General features: G+C 37.3%; 1 protein-coding gene across 4 annotated transcripts in view; it reads left to right on the top strand.

Moving 5' to 3' along the window:
• The window catches only part of CDH12 (cadherin 12), a 540,002-nt gene that overhangs the window by 462,258 nt on the left and 50,622 nt on the right, over nucleotides 1-27,122 (top strand). For all 4 annotated transcript variants that reach the window (XM_061449266.1, XM_061449262.1, XM_061449263.1 and 1 more), the window contains exons 5-6: nucleotides 6,075-6,194; nucleotides 11,658-11,825. In XM_061449266.1, coding sequence (XP_061305250.1) covers nucleotides 6,075-6,194; nucleotides 11,658-11,825 — 288 coding nt within the window. The remainder of the gene's footprint in view (nucleotides 1-6,074; nucleotides 6,195-11,657; nucleotides 11,826-27,122) is intronic.

The following is a 27,122-nucleotide window of genomic DNA, read 5'->3' as shown; positions in this document are numbered from 1 at the left end:
ACTGGCTTTTCCAAATAAAATATGCCTTCCTTACGTTACTTTTGTGGGAATCAGCTTCAGGAGTATATCTTCAAAACATATTATAGGTAGTTTCTTCTATAAAAGGTAAGCCCCAAAAGGGCAATGTCAGCATCTCTTTACAGACGCACATGTTCTTCCAGTATTGGAGCTTTGCTAAAACTGCTAGTGGCAGGTCAGGGGAATATTTACCGAGATGGGGGATCTCCTGATCTGAGTTGCAATATAGTGCTTCAGTGAGCCATAAATTCACTTTTCCCTTTTTTTTTTTTCCCTCATAAAGCAAACAAACAAAAAACAACCCCTAAACAACTAAAAACAAAAACCAAACAACAACAAAACACAAAAAAACAACCAACCAACCAACCAACCAGCAACAACAAAAAAAACCCAAACAACCAAAACCAAACACAAGACTAAGGTAGGTGTTGATTAGGTTTTTACTTGAATTCTAAAAAGAGGATGAATATTGTTTGAGTTGCCAAAGTGCTAATCTTGGTATAGTTTAAGAAGAATATTGTGCCAAGGAGTGAGTTTCTATGCCAGCAACTATGCCCTTCCTTCCTCCTGCCTATATAAAAAACGATTGCACAACAGTCTGATGACCTTTGACAGTCCCTTCCAGTACTCATCACCAACAACTCCCAGCAAAGTGACAAAACCACAAAATTATACAACTGGTAGTTTTGTGTACAGCAAGATGATGACAGCTCTTTTAAGTCTACAAGAAAACCATCTTGGGGCAGGGGGAAACAAAAGGAAAAGGATAAGAAAGCTTATGACACAGTATCTGCTATCCGATCTTTACTCACTGCTCATGAGTAGATGCAACTGCCTAGATAGTCCATTATAAAAAGTAAATTCTATACATATTCACATACAACCTCCCATATGGAAAAAAAAAAAGAAAAAAGAACAAGACAAAAGCTAAGATCACAGTTCTGGACTTCAAAAGAAGTGACCTGAGCTTGTTCAGGAATCTTCTCGGCAGGATCCTATAGGAACATCCTAAGAGACTGTGGGATCTCTCTCACTGGAGATTTACAATTTGTATGGGCAAGGGCCTGAGCAACCTGCTGTGACTGAACCTCTGATCTACACAGAGTGGAGAGAAGCTTCAGCCAGACTCTGAGGAGCACTTATAATAAAGTCCTGCTCCTCTCACTTCAGTGTCTCTTCTCAATTATCCCCAAACCTTACTGCTCCCATCCAGCTCTCTCTTGCCTTTTCAAAGCCTCAAAGCAGGTTCTTCTCAGAAGACCTGGAAGTCAAATCCTTACTTCATAAACATTCTCATTATGGTATAAAAACAGGCTTCCTGTACTTCCCTTCAGTCATTCTAATATAAACTGTGAGACTGTTTTAGTGCTATTTAGTCAGTTTGGCCAATGAGTTAGAGGTCTTGGGCCCCATTCTATTTGCAGTTATTGCTGGATTGCCTTTGGACTTCAGGAAGAGTAAAATTCAGGCCAGTATGCTGTGATTAAAATGACTATTTACAATATGTTGGTCTTCAATACTGTCTGTATTCATTTAAAGAAAATAAAATCTTCATTAAAATTCTGTACCATTTCCTTGAGCTGTGTGAATGGTTTAGCTTTATTTTTAATTTGTAAACCATAAAAATCAGCTAAAGCACATAATTCTGTTCTGCATTTTTTAATGCCTTACATCAAATATTTGTTGATTGCATATCAGAAATTAAAAAGATGTCTTTTTAAATACTGACTATTATATAAGGTATTTCCAAACAACAAAAAGAATTGTATTTTTTTTTTCATTGGATTAGCTCATGTAGTAATGTAAGTACATGTTTTAATTACAATGTCATGAGCTATAGTAAGTGTGGTCCTCCATCACTACCTTTGTACATTAAAGATTTATAGCTGTAGAACCCAGTATTATTGCCTGGGAAAAAGAATTAGATTTCAGAGCCTACTTTTAAAAATATATTGATTTTATGCTTTGCAATAAAATAGAAAGCTTGTTAGATACAATGAGCAATGCTTGAAAATATTGAAAGGATGAGAAACCAATTTCATAAAACCTTTTTAGAACATTAAGTACATATTTAAGTTAGTAAAAGACTGGAAGCACATTAATATGTGCCTGACCTCTTATAAAAATATAAGCTTTACATATTATCTGGTAGTTGTAAAAGATCTGACAGATGAATTAATACAGTTGAAACTGCTGTCACTGTGAAATGGATTATTTTTCATATTCAGTACTTGCTATTTATCAGGCTAAAATTACTTTGAATGTCTTCCTTAATAAAACTTATTATATAAATCAACATTTCTCCCTTCTTTTCTGTAATAAGGTTGAATTACCTGGAGCATGTACCTGGAGCATATACCTGAGTGCCCTAATGTGTTCAGGCTGCTAATAATCAGTACATGCAGGGACCATCAGGCTTCCTTCACGTTTCAGTGCCCATTTTTCTGTGAGAACTTAACCATAGCTATAGATCCAGCTGTGGTGTTTCACATATCTGCCTCTGCATCACTGGCACAAGCAGACGAGTGCTACCAGGTGGCCTGTGCCCAGGCTGTGGCTGCAGAATGATCTGCAGATGCCTGGTGTGAATGTAGATGGCTACATGGTAGAAGTCTAATAATAGGTGACATGAACTCTGCCATAAGTATCATCATGAAAGCAGTAATTCTAGCTCATGCTCTTTCATCAGATCTTTGTATTGGTAAAAAAATTCCTTCTGCTGGTGATACAGCAGGAGCTGCTAGCTAGTCACAGCACTTTTGGAAAGTAGGGGAGCTGGTCACTGCACTGAAAATGAAAATGACTGCTATTATGCTGCTGTTGCTGGGGGGTTAAGATACAAATGATGGAATAAGGAATGAGCTCCAAAATCCATTCCCAGACACAGAAACTTTGCTTTGAATATGCAAAATTAGATAAACATGTTTACTGCTGTATCTATCCATTACTTCAGTCTCCTGAAACACTGTATGGATTAAATTTATGAAAAATTACCAACTTTACTTATTAAAAATACACCCAATAGCACATTCAATACCTTACATGACATCTTAAATATATGTGAATAATTACACCATAACAAGAAAAATTAAGGTTGCTTGAATATCTGAGTTTGGCATTTCTTACCTAAATCTGTTTGAACTCAAGCTCATTAATATACTGTCAGTAGTTCTCAGTTTGTGCTAATTTAGTATACATCATAAATTTTCTCATGTTCTGAAGTGTTGCCAATCCATGCATTCTGTCATAAATCATAGAATCATAGACTGGATTGGACTGGAAGAGACCTTAAAGGGATCATGTAGTTCCAGCCCTGCTGCTATAGGCCAGGCTGCTCAAAGTGCCATCCAGTCTGGACTTGAACACTTCCAGGGATGGGGCAGTCACAGGTTCTCAGGGCACCCTGTGCCAGTGTGTCACCAACCTCACAGTAAAGAATTTTTTCCTTACATCTAAGCTAAATTAATCCTCTTCTAGTTTAAAGCCTTTCCCACATGCCCTTGTAAAAACTCCCTCTCCACATTCCTTTTAAGTCCCCTTTAGCTACTGGAAGGCTGCTATGAGGTATCCCTAGAGCCTTCTCTTCTCCAGGCAGAACAGCCCCAGCTCTGTCAGCCTGTCTGCATAGGAAAGGTGCTCCAGCCCTCTGATCATCTTCGTGGCCCTCCTCTGATCTCAGTCCAGCAGGTCTATTAGTACTCAGAAGACAAACTAAAATCAGCTCCCTTAAGTAGCAACTGAGCAACCAGTTGTCTGACTAGGAGCCCTAGTCCTAGGGGTACTTGGGAATATTTGACAGCACCACCTTTTCTTTTTCTTTTTTTTTTTGGCAAAAGTGCAGTTTATTGTCTTAAACCAGTCCTGAAGTAGCACACTTGTCAGCCAGAGCACTCAGTCATACAGCTCCAGTTCAGATCTCAGCACCTGGGAGTCTGATGCTTTGCTCCAGCGCTTCAGAAGGCAGCAAAACTCACCAGCGTATGGTCAAAACAGTGGAATGCTGAACGATTTTGTAAGAAGGAAAGAAGGCAGCAAATACGTTAAAATGTAGAGTTTATTTTCTGTGGAAAAAGCAGAGTGATGTTTTTTTAAAAAAAAAACTGGATTTTTCTCAAAAAAAACCGCTTCTACAACGCTAAGGGCCCAAAGGTGTCATTTACAGTGAATGTACATTTTGGGGGGGGAAGAGAAGGAAAAATTTGAAAGCTACCATTTCCTCCTTCATCTTTGTCACTGGAGTAGAACTAAATTATTGCTGTGGTTCCCTGAATTTCTGGAGCAGAAGATGGGGCTGAAAGTGGGAGATCCTATTACAAAGATATTCCTTATGAACAGAGATAGATAAAAGCCATGGAATAGCTTCTGTCTATCACTCCAGTAAGAAAGAGTATTCCTCCAGCTGGGCTTGCCTAAGCTATTTAACGTATAGTCAGTTATGGTTATGTGTTCTGTAAAGAAAAGCAGAAGTGTTTAAGTAGGCACTGCTTCCACTACTGTTATACTGAACCTGGACTTCTGTCTTTTCTAACGCATACCATTCTTCACCCTGCACATCCAGAAAGTCAAGAAAGTGGTCTCTTGGGTTTTTAGTTAACAGAATCCATATCAGTGGTTTATTTTAATTCATTTATTCGTTGCTAATCTTTTCTTTCTTTTAGAAGTTTATTTTAATGAAACTTGCCCTCAGCTTAAAAACGTGATCAGCTTATTGACTTTAAAAAGTTATTGTTAGTCAAATTACACTTATATTTGTGTGTCTTCTTCAGGAGATAGAAAGAATATCTCTTGAAGATTGGGGGGCAGTGGGAGGGGGTAAAGAGGGACTGAAAAAAAAAATAATCTCCCAAACAGCTGCCTTTGCTATCAGTTACTTTCCTATCTATGTCATAGGACCTTTCACGTGGAGCATGTCTCAATGAGGCACTCCCAGAAATAAAATTTGGCAGTCCATTAAGGTTAATTTTTAGACTGTGAACATCCTTTGAAACTTGCCTGTTTTCATTACATAAAAGTAGGAGTCCTGAAGTGCTTGCAGTATTGTTGTATCTTCTTGAAAAGAAGAATATATGTTGTATATTCTTGAAAAAGTGTCAGATGACCTCGAAATGCAGAACATTCCTTAAAACAAAAACAGTGGGGATAACCCTCCTCCCTGTGCAGCTTCTCATTTAGGTTATGCGAATTCCAACATTCATTTGCACAGAAAATCATAGGAAGCTTAATTCTTCAAAGCTGATGGGAAAACCTATCTATGTGGCTGTTTGTTTTGCTAAAGACTGTAGGTTGAGTAAAATTTTTATTATGGGGCAGGGGGGAAATGCAGGTAAATTGCTTAGGAACCCATAAGAAGGACGTTTCTTCAAGACTGTTGCCATTTACAGTGAATTACTGTCTTTTGCTTGGTCAGTCCCCTTTAAGTCAGAATATAAAGCAAACTGCACTAGGTCTGGTCTATAACCATGGCTGAAAATAGTGTGTCATGGGAAGTTTCTTTTTCCACAGTACTTCTGTTTCCTACTGAACTGTATTAGAAAGGCAAAAAGACTCAAGTCTTCAATGGAATGTGAATTCCACCTTTTATCAGACTGCTAAAGTAGTTTCTTAAGGTACTTATAAATTGGTCCACTTGCAGATTCAGAAGTTGTTTGACCAAAAACTTGTTCTAAATGCAGCCCACGTACTTTGTATTCTCAATTGTCTACTTTTTTTTCACAAAAGTGTGGGGTATACTTCTTTTCAAATTCCAGTATTTCACTTCCCCAGAGCTCGCCCTGTATGTGTTGGGTAGAAGATTTTGTAAATAGTGCATGCATCATAAAATGTTTATAGTATCTTCTGGTGGTGGGCTGCTTCCCCTTTCCTTCCCATTATGCCTTGGTTGTTACCCTGGTGGCTGCTAGCATGGAGATGAAGAATCAACTGATTTATTCTCACCTTGTTTCCAGTGGAACAAGAATTGCAACAGAATCCACTAGCAACATGTGTTCCTAATGTGTCTGAAATATCCCTGATCACTGCTCCATACTGAAAGTGTGATTACCTGTGTTTCTTTGCAGGAGCATATGTGCTTCAAGTAAAGGCGACAGATGCTGATGATCCCACTTATGGAAACAGTGCTAGAGTGGTTTACAGCATTCTTCAGGGGCAACCATATTTCTCAATTGATCCAAAGACAGGTAAATAGTTTATCAGCAACAGTGGAAATTTTAAACTTTTGATTTTGATTCATGTGGGCAGTATCAGGAAATTAATATGTAAAGGGCTGATATGGCCAGAAGCCATTAGAGTAACTTTGCACATCATTCAGTTTGAATAATTTACTAGTTTTTGAATGAATTACAATCTGTTGTAGAAACAAAAGAAACATGCTCCTCTAATCAGTCCTGGAATATCAAAGATATGTATACATTGAATACTTTTTTTTTCCATCTATTCTACCATTTCTCTATAGCTAAAGCTGTATATGTTACATGCATCCTACTTTTGCTTTTTTTTTCCTGATGATTGAGTGTCTGTACTCTTTTTTCTATTTTTGCTTGCTGAACTTACAGTCAGAAATTCTCTGCAATGACTATTCTTCTATATGAAGCTCATTTGAGACTGTGGAACAGCTAATCATCTTCTACCCTCCTCTTTTCCTGGGGCGTGGTTGTTTATTTGTAATTACTGGATGTGTGGGCAGAAAAGGATAATACATTTAAAGAGTCTAAGGTATTTGGGAGGTTGGTAGACATGTTAACTAGATATCTTGTCCTGTATTTCCAAATGTCACTCTTGTTCATATATTTAGTAATTCATTTAAGGAGCCAATAACCTACATTGTGAATGCCATGCATTATGTCATCCTCCTATGTTACAGGAACAGTTGTCCATATGACACTTCCAGCAAACATTTTCTCCTTTCAGTGAAGCTGTACTTGAGTGCTCGATTGTGTGTTAAAGAGCCTTTAGGGCTTACTCTCACTTGTCTGTATGGACAGGCGAGGGTTGAAAAGGCAGGTGACAAGGTGTGGAGACAGTGTTCTCAAGGGAGAACGGATAATTGATACATAAACTCTGAATAATCCTGAAAGATACACCAAGGCCATGAGAGGCCTGAGGAAGCTTAAGCAAGCAAGATAAGAAGAAGCTGGAATTCACGGAGTTAATGAGAACTGTGGACTGTTGGCAAGCTTTCCAGGTCAAGTTCTCACACCTGTGCTTAACCAATTATGTGTTAGTCACTAAGGGTCTTCAAGACATGTATCCAATCATAATATGCCAAATCACTGTACGTGCATGTAAGAAATAGTATATAAGGGGTTAAGGCTTTGCAATAAAGGGCTTTTGTCTATCATATTGATCTCTGACTGAGTCCACATCTTTTCTGCGGCAACAAGGTGCAGATCCAGCCTTGCATGCAGGTGGACCAGCACATGGGTAGCTCGAGATTGCTCAGGAGTGACAGTCCTTGTCAGACACTTCCTGATTGCCTAAGCACCCTTTTTTCCAACAGATTTGCATATCCCACATGCACTTCGTCATTGTACTTGTAGAAAGGGTGGGTAAAGCCCTTCCCAAATCTTTGCTCCTGAAGCCAAGCCTTCAATCAATACCTGGTAAAGCAGTAGCTTTGCAGTGAGAGCCTCACAAGGCTGTTAGTGCATTATCTCCAATGGGCACATTACTTTATCGCATGCTTAGCAGGAGATAGTATTGCAATTCACAGTGAGAGATTTTACTTTTCAAACTGGAATGGGACTTCTTCAAGTGTCTGGGGGAATAAAAGGAATTGCCTTTATACTTAATTTTTTATTTCAGTTTTGTAAAGAACGAGGAGGAAGTCAAGGGCAAGAAAAACTGGAGCCACAACTGCAGTTCTAGTACAGATTTCCCAAAGAGAAAAAGAAAAAAAAAGCTGTTAGTACTTGAAAAATAACTTTTTTTTTTTCCTGTGGCTCATTAACTGGCTGTATCATATCATGAGTTACTCCTGGGCAGAATCCAACTGGACACAAGCGGAAAATTTTTCACAGTGAGAAGAATCAGCCATTGGATCAATCTCCCCAGGGAAATGGTGGATTCCCCAATGCTGGACACTTAAAATTCAGCTGGACAGGGTGCTGGGACATTTAATCTAGGTCATGTTTTGCCTAGAAAGGTTGGACCAGATCATAGAGTCATAGAATGGTTCAGTTTGGAAGGGACTTTAAGAACACCGAGTTCCAAACCCCTTGACAAGGACACCTTCCACTAGACCAGGTTGCTCAAGGCCCCATCTAGCCAGACCTTGAACACTGCCAGGGATGGAGCATTCAAAACTTCCTTGGGACAACCCATTCCAGTGCCTCACCACTCTCCCAGTAAACAATTTCTTCCTTATATCCAACCTAAATTTCCCCTGTTAAAGTTTAAACCCATTACCCTTTGTCCTATGGCTACAGTCCCTAATGAAGAGTCCCTCTCAAACCTTGTAGGCCATCTTCAGATACTGGAAGTCTGCTATGAGGTCTCCACAGGGCCTTGTCTTCTTCAGGCTGAACAACCCAATTTTCTCAGCCTGTCTTCATATGGGAGGCGCTCAAGCCCCCTTACCATCCTCGTGGCCTTCCTCTGAACTTGCTCCAAATTTTTGAGGTCCCTTCCAACCTGGTGTTCTATGATTGATGATGCTTTCTCAAATCATTCCTGATAGGTGATAAATATTTACTCTGATATGAATCTAGTACACTTAAAATAGTTTTTAACCTTTATGGGTCTGGATGTCACAACTGCCTGTTTACTTCTCTTTACTGACCTTCTAGTTTTTTGCAGTGCTTTGCTGAACATGAGCAAACAATGTGGAAGCAAGAGAGTTAGATTTTATTGCTCTTTCAGGGCAGTAAAATGCATTACAGTCCCTCCTATGGAACAGCTGTTGGACTTGCACATTTTAAGGCCTCAAATCTTATATGTAGGGTTACCTTTTAATGCTATGAAATTGCTCTTCTGATTTCCATGTGAGTTTTCTGTAACATAGAGAACTTTTAAAACAGATAACCTCCCTTATGTTTCCTCTATATGTCGTTCTGCTACTAAAATATCTTTTTGACAAACTCTCTATTTTCTGATATGTTTATGAAGTCAATAATTTTATTTATGTCTAAATGTCTACAATTTTTTCTTCAACTCAGTAGTCTAGTCCATATTCTAATGTTGGTTATATTCTTGAAATCCAGATTGGCATCAGCAGGAGTATTGATACTAATTTTTATTCAGGAAGTTTTTCCCAGAACTTGGATTTTCTCTTCCACATAAGCGGATCATCTCCTGTTGAATTACGGCTTAATAGCTTTGCAAGACATATCTTCTGGGCCAGGTCTCACATATAGTATTTTCAACTGTCAGCAGCCTTGTCGAGACCAGACTTTCCTTCATGTTTGCTATTGATGACATTTGAAAAGAGAAAAAAAAACACAAATGAATCTATTCAGTTCTAGAGCTGAACAAGTTTTACTGTAAATCTTAAGGCAGAAGGATTTAAAAACACTCGTAACACCATTACATGCACGTAAGGCCTCTATATTATAATAAGCCTTTGGTTTAAATTTTGGATATTTTTCATGAAGCTGAAGCTGGAATACCAAGATCTGTAGTACTTTCTTTCCCAGGGATTTTTGCCTCCATTGTTTTGTTTTGTTTTGTTTACTGGTTAGATATCTTTAAATCACCTTTGTCCTGCCAATATGAATTGGTGATTTTTGTAGGAATAATAATTTTCAGGGGTCTTTCTGCACTTTTGAAATAGAATAGGTAGAAAAGAGAAAATTGCCTATGAACTGCTAGACATGAAAATTATTCTCATAGATTTTTTTTTTTTTTTTCTGGAGACAAAGAGGTTTTTTGCATTAAAATGTATAGAGTGCCTTTATACTTCAAGACAGGAATAAGCAGTGAGTGATTGGGAATTTTACTACTAGAGTGAAAGCAAATTCTTCATTTTCTGAAGACCATATGGAATATTTCTGAGAAAGCCACTCAGTTGTACCTGAAAGAGGTAGAACAATCAGAAAAACTGCATCTCCTGCTCACAACCTACTATCTTCCCATTTTCAGTTTTTTTCTTCTTACTGTTATTTTGTATAGTATAACAAGGGAAGTCTTTAATTCCCATAGCTCTTTTCTCCTTAGAATGAGCATACCAAGGATATTATACTGAGAAATATGTAGTTTTCACAATGCTAAAATATGGATTAAGAGATTCAAGAGGAAACCGAGTAATGTTTATCCTATTTAGAAAAAGTTTTCTGTTGTTTTGTTTTTTTTTCCATGAATATCACATGAATATGAACAAGTTTTTAGTTTTAAAATTCAAGATTTCTGTCTAGAACAAGCTGTGCATGCCATACTGAAGTGGAAAATAATAGTTAATGTTGTTTTTATCATTATCAGTGTCACAAATGGAGAAAAATTGTTATACAGTTCAATTCAATGGGAATTTTTAATAGGTTCCAGAAATAGCAGATTTAGGTCACGTTATTCCTAGACTCTGAGCAAATATTATAAGCTAGCAGTTCCTATTCTTGTTAACACAGCAGCAGTTAGTAGCTATAAAGAAAAGAATGACCCTTAAAGTTTGTTTCTTATAATTCCAGACGCATTATATCTCCGGGGGAAAAGACTGCTTTTAAATATGAATGGTTTAATACTAGAAAATAATATTTTCTAATTCAATAATAATTTAGAAGAGAAGCATGCTTAATTTAAAAAAAAAATAAAATCCAATTATTTGTCAATTGTGCATGCTGTCTGTACCAGTCTGCAACTAGCCATTTTCTGAAAATTACTGCTAAATATATAGCATTTTGCAATATAATATGCACTTGTAAAATTTTGACAAGGAAAGAAATGCATTTTCTCCTATACATTTATTTTCAAGAGAAAGACTTGAGTGTCCAAAACTTGCAGCTTTTTATGTTATCAGCTAATCCCCTCTCACTCTCTGCAAGTCTGTCTTATATCATTTACATTATTAACATATCAGAAGGGACATTATGACATACCTATTTAGACATCAGCTATCCAAAATCACTGAAGATTAAGATGCATTTGGGTAATGACATACCATGATATTTTAATTGCTGTTCTTTAAGGCAACTTTTATGGTTTTCATTGCATCTACATGCTATATGAAGAAAACTTTCTCAAGTAAAGGAGAGTCTTCTAATGAAGACCTCATTTTGTATCGAAAGGATACTGTCTTGGGCCTACAGTAGCCTAATGGCAAGTGACTGGATGGAAACAATTGAAGATGCAGTCTCTGAAATGCATTGGTATCTTTTCCTACATTGCCCTGCTCTGCATAACACAGCGTTCTTCAGTCCTGATGTGGCAAACCTATGCTCACACCATTCACATCCCTAGTAAAAATGCACCATTCCCTTTCAGCAGATCATGTATTGATTGAAAAGACACAGCACTCATTTTGAATGGTTGAATAGCTGACAAACACACTTTTGAAAAGCCTGAGTGATTTGCATGTTTCTGTGTGAGCTCCTTTCTTATGAATCTTTTAGGAAGAATTCGATTCTTGGTCCAAGAGATCCAGTATTAAAATGTAATCATAGACAATTACAGCCCTTTGTTTACTTGTTCTTTCTCTTTCCCGTTCCTTTTTGTAGGTGTAATAAGAACAGCTTTGCCAAATATGGACAGAGAAGTGAAAGAACAGTATCAAGTTCTAATTCAAGCCAAGGACATGGGAGGACAGCTGGGAGGACTAGCTGGTACTACCACTGTAAACATTACTCTCACGGATGTCAATGACAACCCGCCCAGATTTCCTAAGAGTATGTTGTATTCCAAATGCACTAATTTTAATTTTAAGCATGACAGAAAGTATTAATATGAAAAATTCTTTAGAAAAGGAATTGAGATCCAGGAAGAATAGTATTTGATGAAAAAAAACTTAGAATACACTCTTGTTCTTTTAAATAATATAAAGCTCAAATTGAAAGTAAGACTTTTGAAGATTTAAGAGGAAATATATCAGCATTCCACAGGATCAGCCTGAACCTAAGAGTTCATTTCTTTTAGACCTCAGAAATTAGATAGTAAATACTGTTTTTGTCAAGGGAAACTGAATGACACCCTTCAAATGATGGAAAGTCATTATAATCTAAGACTTCCAGGTACCGAAGACAGAACTGTCTCACACTGAGCATTGTTGTTATGATAATCAGGAACAGATTTTTTACACTTCTTGGGAAGATTGTATCTGTCTTTGAAAACATATATAGCCTCAAAATAGTGACCATCCAATGACAATTTTTAACATATCAATTAGTTTAAGTGAAGCTTTTCAGAAATATGCTAATTTAAAGTGTTTCATAGTCTGTTTATGATTAGCAGGATTGTCACTTACTGCTCCGTTAGATTTACCGAAGTTTTGTATATTCTGTCCCTTGGAAATGCAGACACTAATCAAGCATAAACCTTGATAACTATGCCAAAACAATTAGCTGGTGGAAGTTGTTAGTAAGGCAAATTCATATTAGAATATTTGCGTAAATTTGCAGCAAGACCATGGCTGCTTTTTACTTTGTATCTCTTTTCTTGCACATGAATTGTAATCCAACTTTAAGTATTATAAATGCTCCTTAGGTGCCAAACTACACCTGAACTTCATGGATTTTTCTAATATAAGTATTCTTCTTTTCCTCAGTACAAAAATATATTGCATTTCTGCAGGCATGTAAGAATGGCCATGTTGAGACAAAGATCCATTGGCCCTGCCTTTTGTCTCTGACATTGACATCTAGAAGGTATACATAAGAATAGGCCAAACAATACTCCAGAACATTTCCTCAGTTTCTAATAATTATTAACCCAGATTGTATCTTCATATTTAACAAACATTAATGTATTTTCTTACAGCAAGTTACCTATTGCTTTGAAACTTCCGTAAAATTTTGAAGTCCACAACATCCTATGTTAATGAGGTGAACAGATTAATCATGTATTGCACAACAAACAGCTTCCCCTCTTTTGTTTTGAATCTGTCCCTACATAGAATTCAGAAAGTGTTGCAAAATGTGACCTTTATTTGTAAAAACGCTGTCGAATTTTTTTCAATGCAGGGTATTCTCTGTGCATCCATTAATGCTGCTCCTACTGTTTTGCTCCACACATCTTAGTCATATCTATCCTTACCTCCTTTGAGCTCCCTGGAAATCTTTGCAGGAAAAAATAAGTGTTATATTAGGTCCTTCAAACCTTCTTGTGCCGTAGCGGTTTGAAGAAAAATATTGCGTATCATTGTTCACTTATTTCATCCTTCAGGCTCTTGGATGTGTAACAGCTAATCCCAATGATTTGTTACTCTTGTGTCTGTTCATTCCACAACTGCTTCTATATCTAATTAATCCTTCTCATAAGTCCCTCATAAAGAAGGGTGCCAGGAAAGAAAAACTCCCCAGCTACTTTAAATGAACACAAAGAAAAAAATGCATGAAGTTAAACATTTGTGATCTTACCTTCTCTGAGTACTTCTGTATCTCAAGTTTGGGTTGGCTTTACACAGTTCCCCTCAGGCTTTTGCTTCCAAATGTCTTTAAAAAAACAACTATTATTAGCTTGTTTGCCAGAGATTTATTCAAACTCTTTTTTTGTCTTCTTTACTTGTGGTTTTATAGTTAAAGCAAATTTTATGGCTCTTTCTATTGCCCTCCTTAAGACACAACTTAATCTCCTTGAACGATGTGTTCTTGCTTTTATGAACTACGTTGTTTACCCATTTAGACTTGTTTTTTAATGGGTGCTGTGCATTTGCTATGGCCCTTCAAAATGGGTCCCTAGCTAGTATCCCCACCACTGACAGTGGTTTAACTGTCTCAGTGATCACATTCAGATTTTCTTTAGCACTATCCCTAGTTTATATTGATTTTTAGGTATTTTTTTTCTTTTTTGGCTCTTACTGCTCCTGAACAGATATTGTATTTAAGCTCATTATTGTTGCTGTAAAGTTTACAAGAACTAATGAACTTTTCCTGGCTAGCTATTGTTAATACTGTTCTCTTCTCTAGGTTTGACTTAGAGCTTCCTTTAAGAACTACAGTTATTCCTTCACTGATAAGACTTGCTTTGTCTTTACTGTGTATTTTACTCCTTGCTACTGTGCTGCCTGCCTGATTTTCTTCTCTCCCACAGAACATACCTATCGTGCTGATATTCTTGTGTAGCATTAGGCGTTAAAGGTACCCATACTAGTTCAAATTTTAACCCTTGGCTTTATATTGTGTCTTGCTTTCTGGTCTTTACAGGACCCTAGTTTGATTCTGTATGATCTACCACTTCTGCATTTCCTGCTGGACTACCATCACCTTCAGTGAAGAATGCAGAATTCTGGTGACTGCATCCTTTATTTGAGCTGCGTGCTTTTACATATTTTTCAATTGTATGCTTTCCAGCACCTGATAATTTTCCTGAATTTTTATCCCATGGATAAATTCTTCAACTTTCTGAAGCCTCTTTTTCCTATGGCCAAAATGAATTTTGTATATTCTCTATGGACACCCATTATTTAGCAAGTGCCCCTACTTTCCAGTAATGTGCAACTCTTCTCCTTACCCTTTTTCTCAGACAGGCACTTAAAGGCCCTTCCATCTTTGTCTCACAAATCGTACAGAGTGACACAATTTCAGATTATGCTACTATGAATGTCCTTAACTTCAGCTTTAGTTCACCAGTCTTGATTTCATGCCTAAGACCTCTGCCCAGTCTTGCCTTATTTTGTCAGATGACCTACAGGCACCAGCACCTCCTTGTGTTTCCTGACATCCTGTCAAAACGCTTGTGAGACACCTCAGTTCTGGTCAACAAGCAAACTGTCACATAAGGTCTCTTTGAACCAGCATTCCCGCTTTTCTCATGCTTGGTGCTTGTTAAACTGCCCACCACTGCAGTCTGCTCCTTCCTTTCAGCTGGAAGCCCTGCTGCTGGAAGAGTACCACAGCTGCCAGAGGAAATAATGTAGCTGCCTGGAAACTGAGAAACTCAATGCTCTGGCAAATTCCTTGGGCCCAGTTCTCTTTCCCATGTCTAATTTTCAGTTGTAGATTTTACTTTACTTGCCGTTAAAGGCCTTACTTATTTTCTATTTCATTGTATGCCTTCAATTACTATGGTGTTGCAAAAATACACAAGTCAGTTTTAAATTCACAGAGAAATCATGGAACATACCATCCTCTTTGAAAAAGGTAGCCTTGAGGTCTCATTTAATGCATGCAGTGTGGTTATGACATCTTTGCCCAGTCGCTGCTATGAAGGAGAAAACAAAAAAAATCACCAGAGACCAAGCTTGCCCTGTGCTTTGGATGCTAACAGAGTTGAGAACATTTTCTTTCTGTTATATCAAATGCCACAGAAACTGAATTAGAGCAGTGACTTTCAACAAAACAGAATAATATTGGAGGTTTGTGTTGATATTGAATATAATAAATATATAGCATGGCTTACAAGCTAAAATGTGAGTATGGGGACTCCAGTGTACTGAACAAGTTTGGTCAAGGCAGACCTGAAATGTTCTTTTCGAGGGGATGTGTTATAGGCTACAGATTTATATTCTCGTAAACTAAGGACTTCTACTTAATCAAAACAGTAAAAGCAAAAATCCTGATCAATGGGGATTTACTTAGCCAGTCCCATTTCGTTAAGCAGTATGTGAGATGATGTATAGTGGGCCTGAAATTCAGAGACAAAAAGCTAATTATAAGTAGACAAAAATAATTGACAGAAAAAAAAGTTGAGTATTAATTTTTTTCTTATAGTAACTGTATTTTTCAGTTTTGCTCTTGGAAAACATTGCAATGATTCAGAGTAACTTCCTGCCAGAAAATGGACTTTGTCGTTGGCTTGACTACTATAGCTAAAAGGATGATTGTATGGAATTTTAAATTAAGCAAAAATAAGCCTTTAAAATCAGGTCCAGGTAAGTTCCAAGTTCAGGCCTGAGGAGATCTAATAAGCCCTCACTGCTGCTGGGAGTTGAGACCTTCACTATCAGATTACTCATTGCTGGTCAAAAAGCCAGGAAGTCCAAGCGCAGACTGAAAAGAGGGCCTGAAGGTCCTTTAATACTAACTGCTGCAGGGTAAGTGTTTACCATCACATACTCAGGACGAGTTTCCCAAAAGGCTTATACCAAAGATGCCATGCTATAGATTACCTTATCAAATAAGAAGATGTTAATGATCACAGAATAAAGTTTATTTCTGAATTCAGCTAAACAAGCTAAAAAAAAAAAAAAGATTTCACAGCAGAAGTAGGAGAACATATATTATTAATACTTGGAAGAAGCTACATTGATTAATAATACATTACAAGCTTGCCAAAAAAATATATCATGGAACACCTTCATCTCATTGAGGATCCTTTAAGGAGACAGACAGATTCGGATTGGATATAAGCATCCAGTGATGAAAAACCACTGACTATCCTGCTGAACATGGAATTTTTTATTCAGAACCTGTGCTTTTGAAGATATTCACTGGGGAACTCCCACCTTGCATGTCTCATAGTAATGAGGAATGTAACAAAGGGGAACCCTCTAAACACTATATATTTCTGTCAGAGTTCTTTAACCTGCAGGTATCTGTTGGCCCACATTTTTGAAAAATGAGGCACTTCAGAAAATTGATATTTTCTTTATAGCTAGAAGGAATAATGAGCTGGATTTATTTTATTAGTAGAAATTTATTTCCAAAAGTTTTTCACATATGTCTTGCTTAACTCTTCATTAGTACACTGATTTTCTGCATTACTAGGCATGTTTCCTTGTTAAAGACAGAAATTTTTCATAAATATTAAAATGAATGTTTCATACCAAAGTTTGATTCTTGCCAAAATCTGAAAAAATAAGTCAAAGACTAAAAGCAAAAGTACATCGATTTCCTTCCAGAGCAACAATGTTCAAGCAGTTAAATGAAAATTTGGTTTAATACAACATTGCATTTGAATAGAAAAGAGCGGATAAAAGCTGTTTATCTGTAGGCATGCATCCTGGTCCAGAAGGGAACTGACGGCCTTTCTCTCTCAGCTGCTCACGCACACAAGAGCTGCTTAAGTAAAAAGACATTTCTTTAAGTAAAAAGGCAGGATGTGCTTATCCTTCCTAGAAGTTAGTGGTCAAACTTAACTCATCAAGCATTAGACTGGTCTGAGCTAGCTCTGTGGACAACGGGCTTGTTTCCAACCATTGATGTAAGCTGCAAGAAAGAGTGAATGGGTTATATTTGCTTCAACATTTAAGTGACAGAAATTGTATAATTACTTAATATAAATTATGCTTTATGGAATCAAACTAAGTAAGTGAAGTGGTTGATTCATATTTTGTAAGGTTATTGTGCTTCATTTTTTTCCTGTCTCTTTCTTTTGATCTCTAGTGACAGAGTGCCTGTGAAAGTGATTTCACATGTGAATCATTTTAGTCAAAGGAATAGTATGCCTTTCTATTTTAATATGGCAGAAATACATTTTAGAGGGTAAGGCCTTAGTGTAGAAAAAAATACAATCGAATTTTAAAATTTATACTTTTTTTTATTCTGATATTAGCAAGCAAAAGATGATTCTCAAGTGTCTTGTGAAGTCAGCAATAAGTTGGGTTTATTTTTAAGGTATGTATTTTTAAGGTTATGCTCCCTGAATTTACTTTTTTTTTTTCATTCAGAAGAACTATTTGGCTAAAGCTGTGTTTTATCACATAATTTCCAGCTCATGGGAGAATTTTAGGGTAATGATTGAAAACTGTTTCTAATAGAAGACAGATGCATTAAGGTTTGGACCTAAAACTTGAATTTTGTCTACTTGTGCATGTCTTGGCTTTAAAAAAAGAGGCTCTCTGATGGTTAGAAACTATTATCTTGGGGCTGTTTTGCAACCACATTTAAAATGCTTGGATGGCTCTAGACCAGTGCCTAGACATAACAGGGGACATTATTTTGCTGTCATTGGTCTTTCCAGAAGCATACCATTGAAATCCATCAAGTTATTTTGCATAAAAAGCAATGCAAATTTCCAGAAATGCTGACATGCTTGGAAACAGAAATGTAACTATTCATCTTTTGGCAGTGACATCTTAAATAAGGCAAGGTTGAACAGTCATTCCTAGGACCTTGCACATCATCTGCCTGTCCATATTGTAGACTTGCAGCTAACTGGATTTGGATTTCAGGAGTGGCCACTACAGTGCATTTCACAGAACGTATTCATATTTCCACTGGAGACAGCAGAGGAAACAATGATCTTAAATAAAAAAGTCAACAAAACAGACAATTCAGAAACTGGAAAAAAATATTATCTTTCACTGACACAATTTCAGGACTTTCAGTGCAAGTAAAGAAGACCTTTAGAAAAGAGAGCTAGCCCTTTTTTCTTTTTGTTCTATAACCTTTGTGTGCTATTTGGATGATCCATTATCTCGATGATCTATGACTTAGATTTATTATCTATTTCACAATTATGATATTAAGAATAGAGTTTACATATTATTATCCTTTAGATAGCATCAGTGATTATTTATTGGTTCATATCATATTTTAATAGGCTTCCTTTCAAGTACTAACATCTGTAGAAATATTTTGACAAAAAGACAGCCAAGTGCTGAACTTGGAATAGCCTGCCTACACATACTTATGCCTACCCCCTCCGTAGATTTAAAAATCTTGTCATAGTTATTTATCTAAATATTCTGGGAAGTGTAGTACATCAGAGTACACACACTATTTAGCAAAGGTTTTACTGTATGAAAGGATATAAATTTTGTTTACTCAGTAAACTAAATGTGACTGATTCCATTCACGTTTCTTTGAACCAGTCTTGCTCAGATTTTATTGCAAAATTGGGTTCGGATGCAGAGTGCTATTAAAAGGTGTTCTGATCCATATGAGGTAGAAAGAAAAAACTTTTAACTCACTGCTTTGGATGAATGAGCTATGACATAGCAGTTCCTCAGATAATAGTATCTGTTTTAAAGATTTCAGAAGAATATAACACAGATCCCATCCAGTAGTAATATAGGCATCTACAGATAAGGACTGTATAATAAAGAAATTATTCTTTTCAGTAACCTAAAAAATTAAAATTATGAAAGCAGAGGTTCTGATAAAATAAGTAAAAAAAAAAATGAGGAAGACTTGCTAGAAAACTTACTTGGGATTAAGGCTCAGAGGTCTGATCTGCCTAATTAAGTATTTTTACATGTCTACTTGGCTTTCTGGGAAGTTATTCTACCCACTGCAATTTAGAAAGGGAAGTATGGCTTCTCCTGGTACTCCTGTTAAAAGGCGTTGTGCTTTGTATACAGCAGTTGTATCTTCATTGGCTCTCGGAATGAAAATGGGTCCATCATTCACTGATTAAAGAATGTGCTTGGCAGACAAGATGCCGTCATTCAGTTCCAGCAGCTAATTACTTATTTTATACCAAATGGGAGATACTTAGGACAGGGGGACAGATTCATTGCAGACTAGCCTGGAGGCAGTGATTAGGTAAGAGACAGTCAGAGCTTGCTTTGAATTAGAAAGGGAAGGAAGGTTGAATCCTGGTCTAGCCCATAAGACAGAAATGGAAAAAAGCACCACCTTAGTTTTGTAAATCAAACTTAAGTCTTTTCATGTCAGAAAATGTTAAAGAAGTCTGATTTCCATTTACCTGTGAGTTTTGGGTAAAACAGAACTGTATTTTTGAGTTGAACATTTTTATTTTAACCATCTACTTCAAGGAGTGATGTAAGACAGGAATGCAAAAACTCCTGAAACCTGCTCATGCAATTGTAAGCCAATCATGAAACCAGCAGCCATGCAGAGGTCGTTGTAATTTTGGATCGTAATACTAGTGAGTTGCTTAAGTACAGCTTTAACACCAGCAAAACAATAGTCATATCACTATGTAAATAAATACTAGCAGACCAGTATTCGTTCTGTGCTGTTACAGAATCATAGGAAGACTTAGGGTAAATCTTCTTTAATCCAGGTTCCTTCTAGGTCTCACACTTCTGTACCATAGGGATCTCTGCCTCCGCGTTCTCTGGCCTTCTCTTTTCTCCTCACCCTGTCTATCCCTACATTCAACATGCACTCCTGTCTCCCTTCTCCCAAAAGAGACGCAACTTTGTCCTTGATGTCATTTTCATCATATAACTACAGTGTGGCCATCATCTTCTCCTCCTCCACAAGTGTTTTGTTCTTCCCAATAAGAACACTACTAAAACAATCCTTTGTTGGTTCACTGCCAGCTCTGAGACTCTCCACATTTTACTATACTGAGATCATGAGTCTTCACCATCCCAGATAGGTAAGCTTTTTACAGTTCTATCTTGCAACTACACTGTCACACAGCTTAGTGACCCTTGCGTGCTGTCTCTATTTGACCCAAGTTAGCTACATAGAATCATAGAATAGTTAGGGTTGGAAAGGACCTTAAGATCATCTAGTTCCAACCCCTCTGCCATGGGCAGGGACACCTCACACTAAACCATGTCACCCAAAGCCTTGTCCAGCCTGGTCTTGAACACTGCCAGGCATGGAGCATTCACAACCTCCCTGGGCAACCTATTCCAGTGCCTCACCACCCTAACAGGAAAGAACTTCTTCCTTATATTTAACCCGAACTTCCCCTGTTTAAGTTTTAACCCATTGCCCCTTGTCCTGTCACTACAGTCCGTAATGAAGAGTCCCTCTCCAGCATCCCTACAGGCCCCCTTCAGATACTGGAAGGCTGCTATCAGGTCTCCATGCAGCCTTCTCCAGGCTTAACATCCCCTACTTTCTCAGCCTATCTTCATATGGGAGGTGCTCCAGTCCCCTGATCATCCTCGTGGCCCTTCTCTGGACTTGTTCCAACAGTTCCATGTCCTTTTTATGTTAAGGACACCAGAACTGCACACAATACTCCAGGTGAGGTCTCACAAGAGCAGAGTCGAGGGGCAGGATCACCTTCGACCTGCTGGTCATGCTCCTTTTGATGCAGCCCACGATATGGTTGGCTTTCTGGGCTGCGAGCACACACTGCTGGCTCATATTCATTTTCTCATCAACCAGCGCATGTTTGCCAGCGAGTCATAAAAAAGCCTCTCTACTTTTTTTTCTACACCATCACTCAATCACTGCAATTAGAGACATTTTTACATAGAATAAAAGAAGGTATACAATGGTTCATGTTTTGCTTTGAAGACTTGAAGAAGGACATGAAAACATGGTGGAAAGTTCCTGGGCATTTAAACCATCCATACTCTTAGCTTTAGCACATCGACTGGCCACACTTTTGACCAAGTAAAGCTTTCTTAGTCAAATTCCAGGAATTTTTAAAAGTTAGTATAAATCAGGATCTATTCTGTGCAGTCACTTTCCAAGAAGCTGACCTATTTTGGTGTGGGTAAAAGAATTTAATAGCATGGAAATAGGCTATTCTATACTGGCTATTTCTGGGCCACAGAGTACAGTCACAGGTCTTTTCAGCCTATGCTTTGCAATCCAGGCCATACAGCCCACCTTGGGTGACAGTAGCTGACAGTTAAGTAGGCTTCTGTTACTATTTGTTTGTGAGCAACACAAAGAAATTAACATAAAATTCAACATCTATGCAAGTTTCTATTTACACTTATGCCAGTTTTCTCTTATATTTTTATTATTCCTTTTTTTTGCATCAGAATTCTTTTAACACTTTCAGGAAGAGCTGATTTGTTCCCAAAAGTGGATGTAATCTTAGTAAAAGCTCCCTAGAAATGTTTTGGGTTTTTTTTTTGGTAGCTGTCACTATTGCATGGTCTTGATCATAAAATATCTTGAAAGTGAAACATTTGATTCAGACTGAACAGTGGCCCAAAACCCAACTAAAGAATATTGTTTTGAAAAAATGAAAAACAAAAAAATAAATAAATAAACTGGAGGGATAAATACTCAGTTACCGGAGGTTCTCAAAACACTAAATGCTTAGTAAGATTTGTGTCTGCTACACTTACATAGATTTTAAAAATGTCTTAAGAATGCATAACTAGTAAAGACTATCCTCAGAGGGTTTTTTGGCATACTGATTGGATGAAACAAAAACCTCTTTAAAACTCTAAACTGAGAGACTGAACCCTCAGTTTCAAAGCAGAGCATGAAGTAAATATAGCTATTTCTTGGTACACTTCCATAACCAATGAAAAGATATAGGTAATTTGTCACTAGGTAAAATGTAATACTCTGATTGCATAGTAAGCAGTAGTCCAAGAAATACAAATAAGCACAACAGTGGTTTGAAGTTAAGTATCATCTATTGGTCATAAAATTCTATTGTTATTCTGCCCTTATCCAATCTATTTTCCCCTATCACCAGGTTTAAGGGGTAATTGATCACAGCAAGACTTATAGGTCAATTATTTTTAAACACATTGTTATCATTATGGTAGACTACTAAAATTTATTAATTCTATTTTACGCCTGCTGTCTTCTGTATAGAAGTGTAAACAAATATGGTTCATAGAAATTCAACAACCTTTGGCAGGATGCATGATATTCATTCTACCCCAATGTGTTTTCTGTGGAAAGCAATGAAGAAAATATTCATTCAAAACACAGAGAGTATTTAGATTGGATGCATGAAATTATCCACAGTAACCTTGGGATGGCTGAAAAGCACCATGCATCTCCACCTACTCTCTGATACTGAAGAGTAACTAGGGCTACAGATTTAACAGCATGGGGTTGCCTTGCAATGCCTTGAGAACCGGTTGCAGAGTGACTCACAGACTACAGTGTCACTTACTGCGTCACTGTCATTTCTGGCAGCATCTGTCTGCTTTTTTCCCCAAGGCCTTCTCTCTAAGTAAGAAATCACCACAGCCTTCTGCTTCTGACCATACTGGGCTTGCTTTTTTGAAAATCTAGAGGCTACAATGCAGCATAAAGTGGAACAGACCATACGTAATTCTCTAATTATAATTAATTATAATCACAATAGTTTAGGCTCATGATTTCCAAAAATACCTAACAACCACAGCTGTAGTCACATTTTCAACACTATTTCACTCTTGGAAGAAGCATTACATGGGATGCCCAGAAAGTGCTTGCCACAATCCAAAGGTTCCTACAGACTGCAGTAGAAGCTGCAGATACCAAGCAGCTTTGAAACTGCCTTCTCTGAGTCCAAAATGCATGTTTAGTTGAATTTTCACATGAAGAAAGCTATATAAAAAAAGAGAAATATGCTAGAGGAACTCTCAGGTTTGCTGTTGAATTCATGATATTTTTTTTCTCAGTGGCTTCCACGGGAATTTTTGATCTTATACATGTGATCACCAACATGATCAAGAGAAGGATCTGTAATTAGTAGTATTTATATAGAGATCTCACCTTTAAACACTTAAATTAGAACACATAAACATCACTTTTGATAAGTTGATCATGCTTGGTGTATAGAAGGGTCTGCAACTGTGAAGCCATTTGGCATCCTATTGAATCATTATTTTTTAGTCTATATCACACATTAAATCACAAGTATTTTAAGTAAACTGCATACAGTAAACCAAAACTTACAACAAAGAACAGTAAACTATTATGCACTTGTACTCGATGATTTAAAATTTTTGTGTTTAAAAATAATAATTTTCTGCTTTAGACTGTGCCAACATGGTAAAGAAAAGTAATGTACATCATAAAATGTACCCAATAAACATGCAAAAATCAAAGCTTCACAGGGAGTCTTTTGACTGATACAAATGTTGAGTATGTTTTGTTTAGGTGATTTTAGGGATGTAACTCAGGTGTGACTTGGAGGACTAAAGATAGGGACCTAATTTCCTTTGTTGTTGGAGAGGAAAATGATTCTTCCAATAGAGATGATTTGGAGCACTTGGCTTAGATCCAGAAGTAAATGGTTTGACCAGATACTACAGAGTAAATGAATTGCTTATTGCATTTTATACCAGACTAATAAAGAAAATGTTAAAAAGCTCCTGCAAGATATTTAAGAAGCAGAGATGTTAAGCAGAGCATTACAAACTCTGTGTCCCATTCTCGGCAATATACTTTTCTTCATGTTAATGTTTCACATATATCATGCAATTTGAATTTTATAGAGGGAATAAGTGTATTGATTTATTTCATGGTGATGGTGTGATCACGAAAATATTACCAATAGACCTACCTGATAAATGCCAATTACATGCTGCCTGAGATTCTGAAAAAGGAAAGACGTTTTCTCCTGTGAAGTGTCCTTATTCTATCCATAAGACATGCTGCACCTTGATAATTCCTTATAACTACTGTATAACTTATGTAAAAACCTTTCATTCAGGCGTTTAGACTATACAACTTAAAATGATTTTTCTTATGATTTTGTGCTACTTCTTTTGTTTGGTAATAGTTTCTTAATCAGTAGACTGGATATTAACAGACCAGTTCTTTATTGTTCATGATGCATAATGAAGCTGATTGTCTAGAACTGGTTTTCCACATAAGCTATTAGAGGTCCAGGAAGCATATTGTCTAAGACAAGAGCACATTGACAAAGTCAGACTTTTTACAGACGAGCATTTAGCCGCCATTTTTCTATATAGCAACACCAATGGAAGGGGAAGTAATAATGGTGGGATCTTTCTTATACAGTAATAACAAGATAATTAGAGTAGTTACTCAGGAAATTGTTGTTGTGGTTTAAGCCCAGCCAGTAACTTGGCACCATGCAGCTGCTTGCTCACCCCTGTTTTCCTTCTTCCTCCCCCCTCCCTTCCCTGGGCAAGCTGGAGAGTAGAATCAAAAGAATGTAAAATCTGTGGGTTGAGGTAAGAACAGTTTAATAACTAATGTACAATATGCTACTACTGCTAATAATAATAATTACAATAATGATAAGGGGAAATAACAAGGGAAAAAAATAAAATTAAAAGAGGAAAGGAAAAACAATAAACACAAGTAATACGTGATACAATTGCTCACCACCCACCAACCAATACCTAGCCTGACCCAAGCAGTGATCAGTCCCTTACAGGTAACTCCCCCCAGTTTATATACTGGGCATGACGTGCCGTGGTATGGATTACCCCTATGGCTAGTTTCAGTTTGGGTATCCTCTTCTCTGCTTCCTCCTGGCTTTGTGCCCCTCCTCACTGGCAGAGCTTGAGACTGAAAAGTCCTTGATCAAGGTAAGCACTACTTAGCAACAACTAAAACGTTGTGCTATCAACATGATTCTCAGACTAAAGCCAAAACACAGCGCTGTGCCAGCTACTAGGATAAAAAGTAACTCTAACCCTTCATTATAAACTTGATGAAGTTCTAGAAATGAACATTTTCTTCCCCTCCTAGTAAAACTGTGCCACCATACAAAAGAAAATTTAAGATTCTTTGAAGAAGTTTAAGTATTATCGTTGCCTAGGTATTAGGACACACACATCTGTGTATCTGTGGCTCTAAACAATCGTCGCTAGGATAACTTCTACACTATGTTGTTAAAGAGAATACTCTTTATTGTCTTTGCTACACCCAGAATTCTTTGGCAACAGAAGCTGTGGGTCCAAATACCTTCAGCTGAGAAAATAAGATGGCATTTCCCATCTCCTGAACCCTTGTTCCAACAAGGTGGATTATAATCTGTGGAATTAGTCTCTGACATGCAATGAGGGGCTTTATTTTGAGAAAGCATTCTGACAATGGCTTATCAGTGGAAAAAAAACCAGCAACTGCTTAAACTGATTTTCAGTATACAAAAGTTATACAAGGTATGATGAACTTTTTTTTAACCCTTTAGGGAAGGAAGAAAGAGGATGGCCTTGAAAATTCAGTCTTCTAGCTGACCTGAGGGGCTGACAGAGTTCTGTCCCTGCAGCTGCCAGCTCTGGGGAAGCACTATCACACGAATGACCCTAAACTTGGGCAAGATCAAACTCAAAAGTGGTTTTGCTTCTTCTTATTTTTCGTTAAAGAACTGGGGACCCTTGGACATCTGGGATCTTTGCAGTCTGGGGAGATGTAGATCTTCCTAGGTGTGGACTTTGGGATCCACAGCAAAGAAACAGGATTTTTTCAAGAATAGCTATGCTTTATCTGATGAGGCCATAAACCCTAACTCAGAGCAATGAGTCTGAGGATGGGAGATGTTTTACCAGCCTATGCCAGGTCATGCGTGACCTGCATCAGAAAACATGGTGACAAGGCCTGGCCTTTCTCTTTACTGCACAAGGTCTCAGCCCCCTGCAGGGCAGAGTTGCAGCTGGGAGAGGCAAAAATATATATTGCTGCTGCGCTAAATCTCATCTTCCCAGTTTTAGGAGCATGTACCTCAGATGTCACTAATTATTAGGATGATTAGCTGTAGCTGATCAAACAGGTTTAGTATACTAAGTATCTGCTTGTATTTATGTTATCCTTTCTTTTGCCTATAAACTTGCTGTTAAAACACCAGCAAGTACATGTGAAGTGTTGTCTTTAGATTCTTCCTAAATGGACAGAAATCAGTGTCCTTATAACCTGGCCAGCATAAAAGCTGAAATGCCTTGGTGATTTAAGATAAAAAGAATATAATCATATACATACATCTTTTTTTTTTTTCCTTCTTAGATTTAGATCAAAAAGAAATGCAAGACTTTGGCAGCTGCCAAGGACAACTAAAAAAAATATAGACAAAAAGCAGGAGAGCATAATCTTGCATACACATAGTGCTTGTATAGTGACAGATTAGAAAAAAGCTCAAATAGCATTTACAGCTATTTTGTTGAAGGCCATTATGCATTTAGCTTGAGTCCTTAGATGCTAACCTGTGCTGTTTCTTAATACTTGTTTTGCTGATGAGATGTAATGATGATTTTCATTTCTTCTTATCAGAATTGAAAACCTTTTTGGTAAAAGATGAAATACTCATGAACTGAAGGTGTAGAGAAATAAAATAAAAAAAAAAAACAAACAGCTCTTTAAGTAAAACCCCAGAACAGCTTTTAAGCCTCAAAAACTGAAACTAATCTAATCATGTCAAAAAAATTGTAAATGTGTGCTGGATTTCAGTCAATATGACTGATTACCCTATTACCTGTCACTTACTGAGCTCTGATTTTTTTTTCCTGCTATGTGCTTTGGAACCATCTTTGTCTCAGAAACTCAGAAGAAGTATGTTAG

Source organism: Pezoporus flaviventris, unplaced genomic scaffold (assembly GCF_033815535.1).
Source record: "Pezoporus flaviventris isolate CSIRO_AGI_PZ_B2104156 unplaced genomic scaffold, CSIRO_AGI_Pfla_v1 ptg000007l, whole genome shotgun sequence".
Taxonomy (NCBI): Eukaryota; Metazoa; Chordata; class Aves; order Psittaciformes; family Psittacidae; genus Pezoporus; species Pezoporus flaviventris.
Note: the sequence above shows the minus strand (reverse complement) of the source record. Positions and strands in the feature narration are given on the sequence as shown.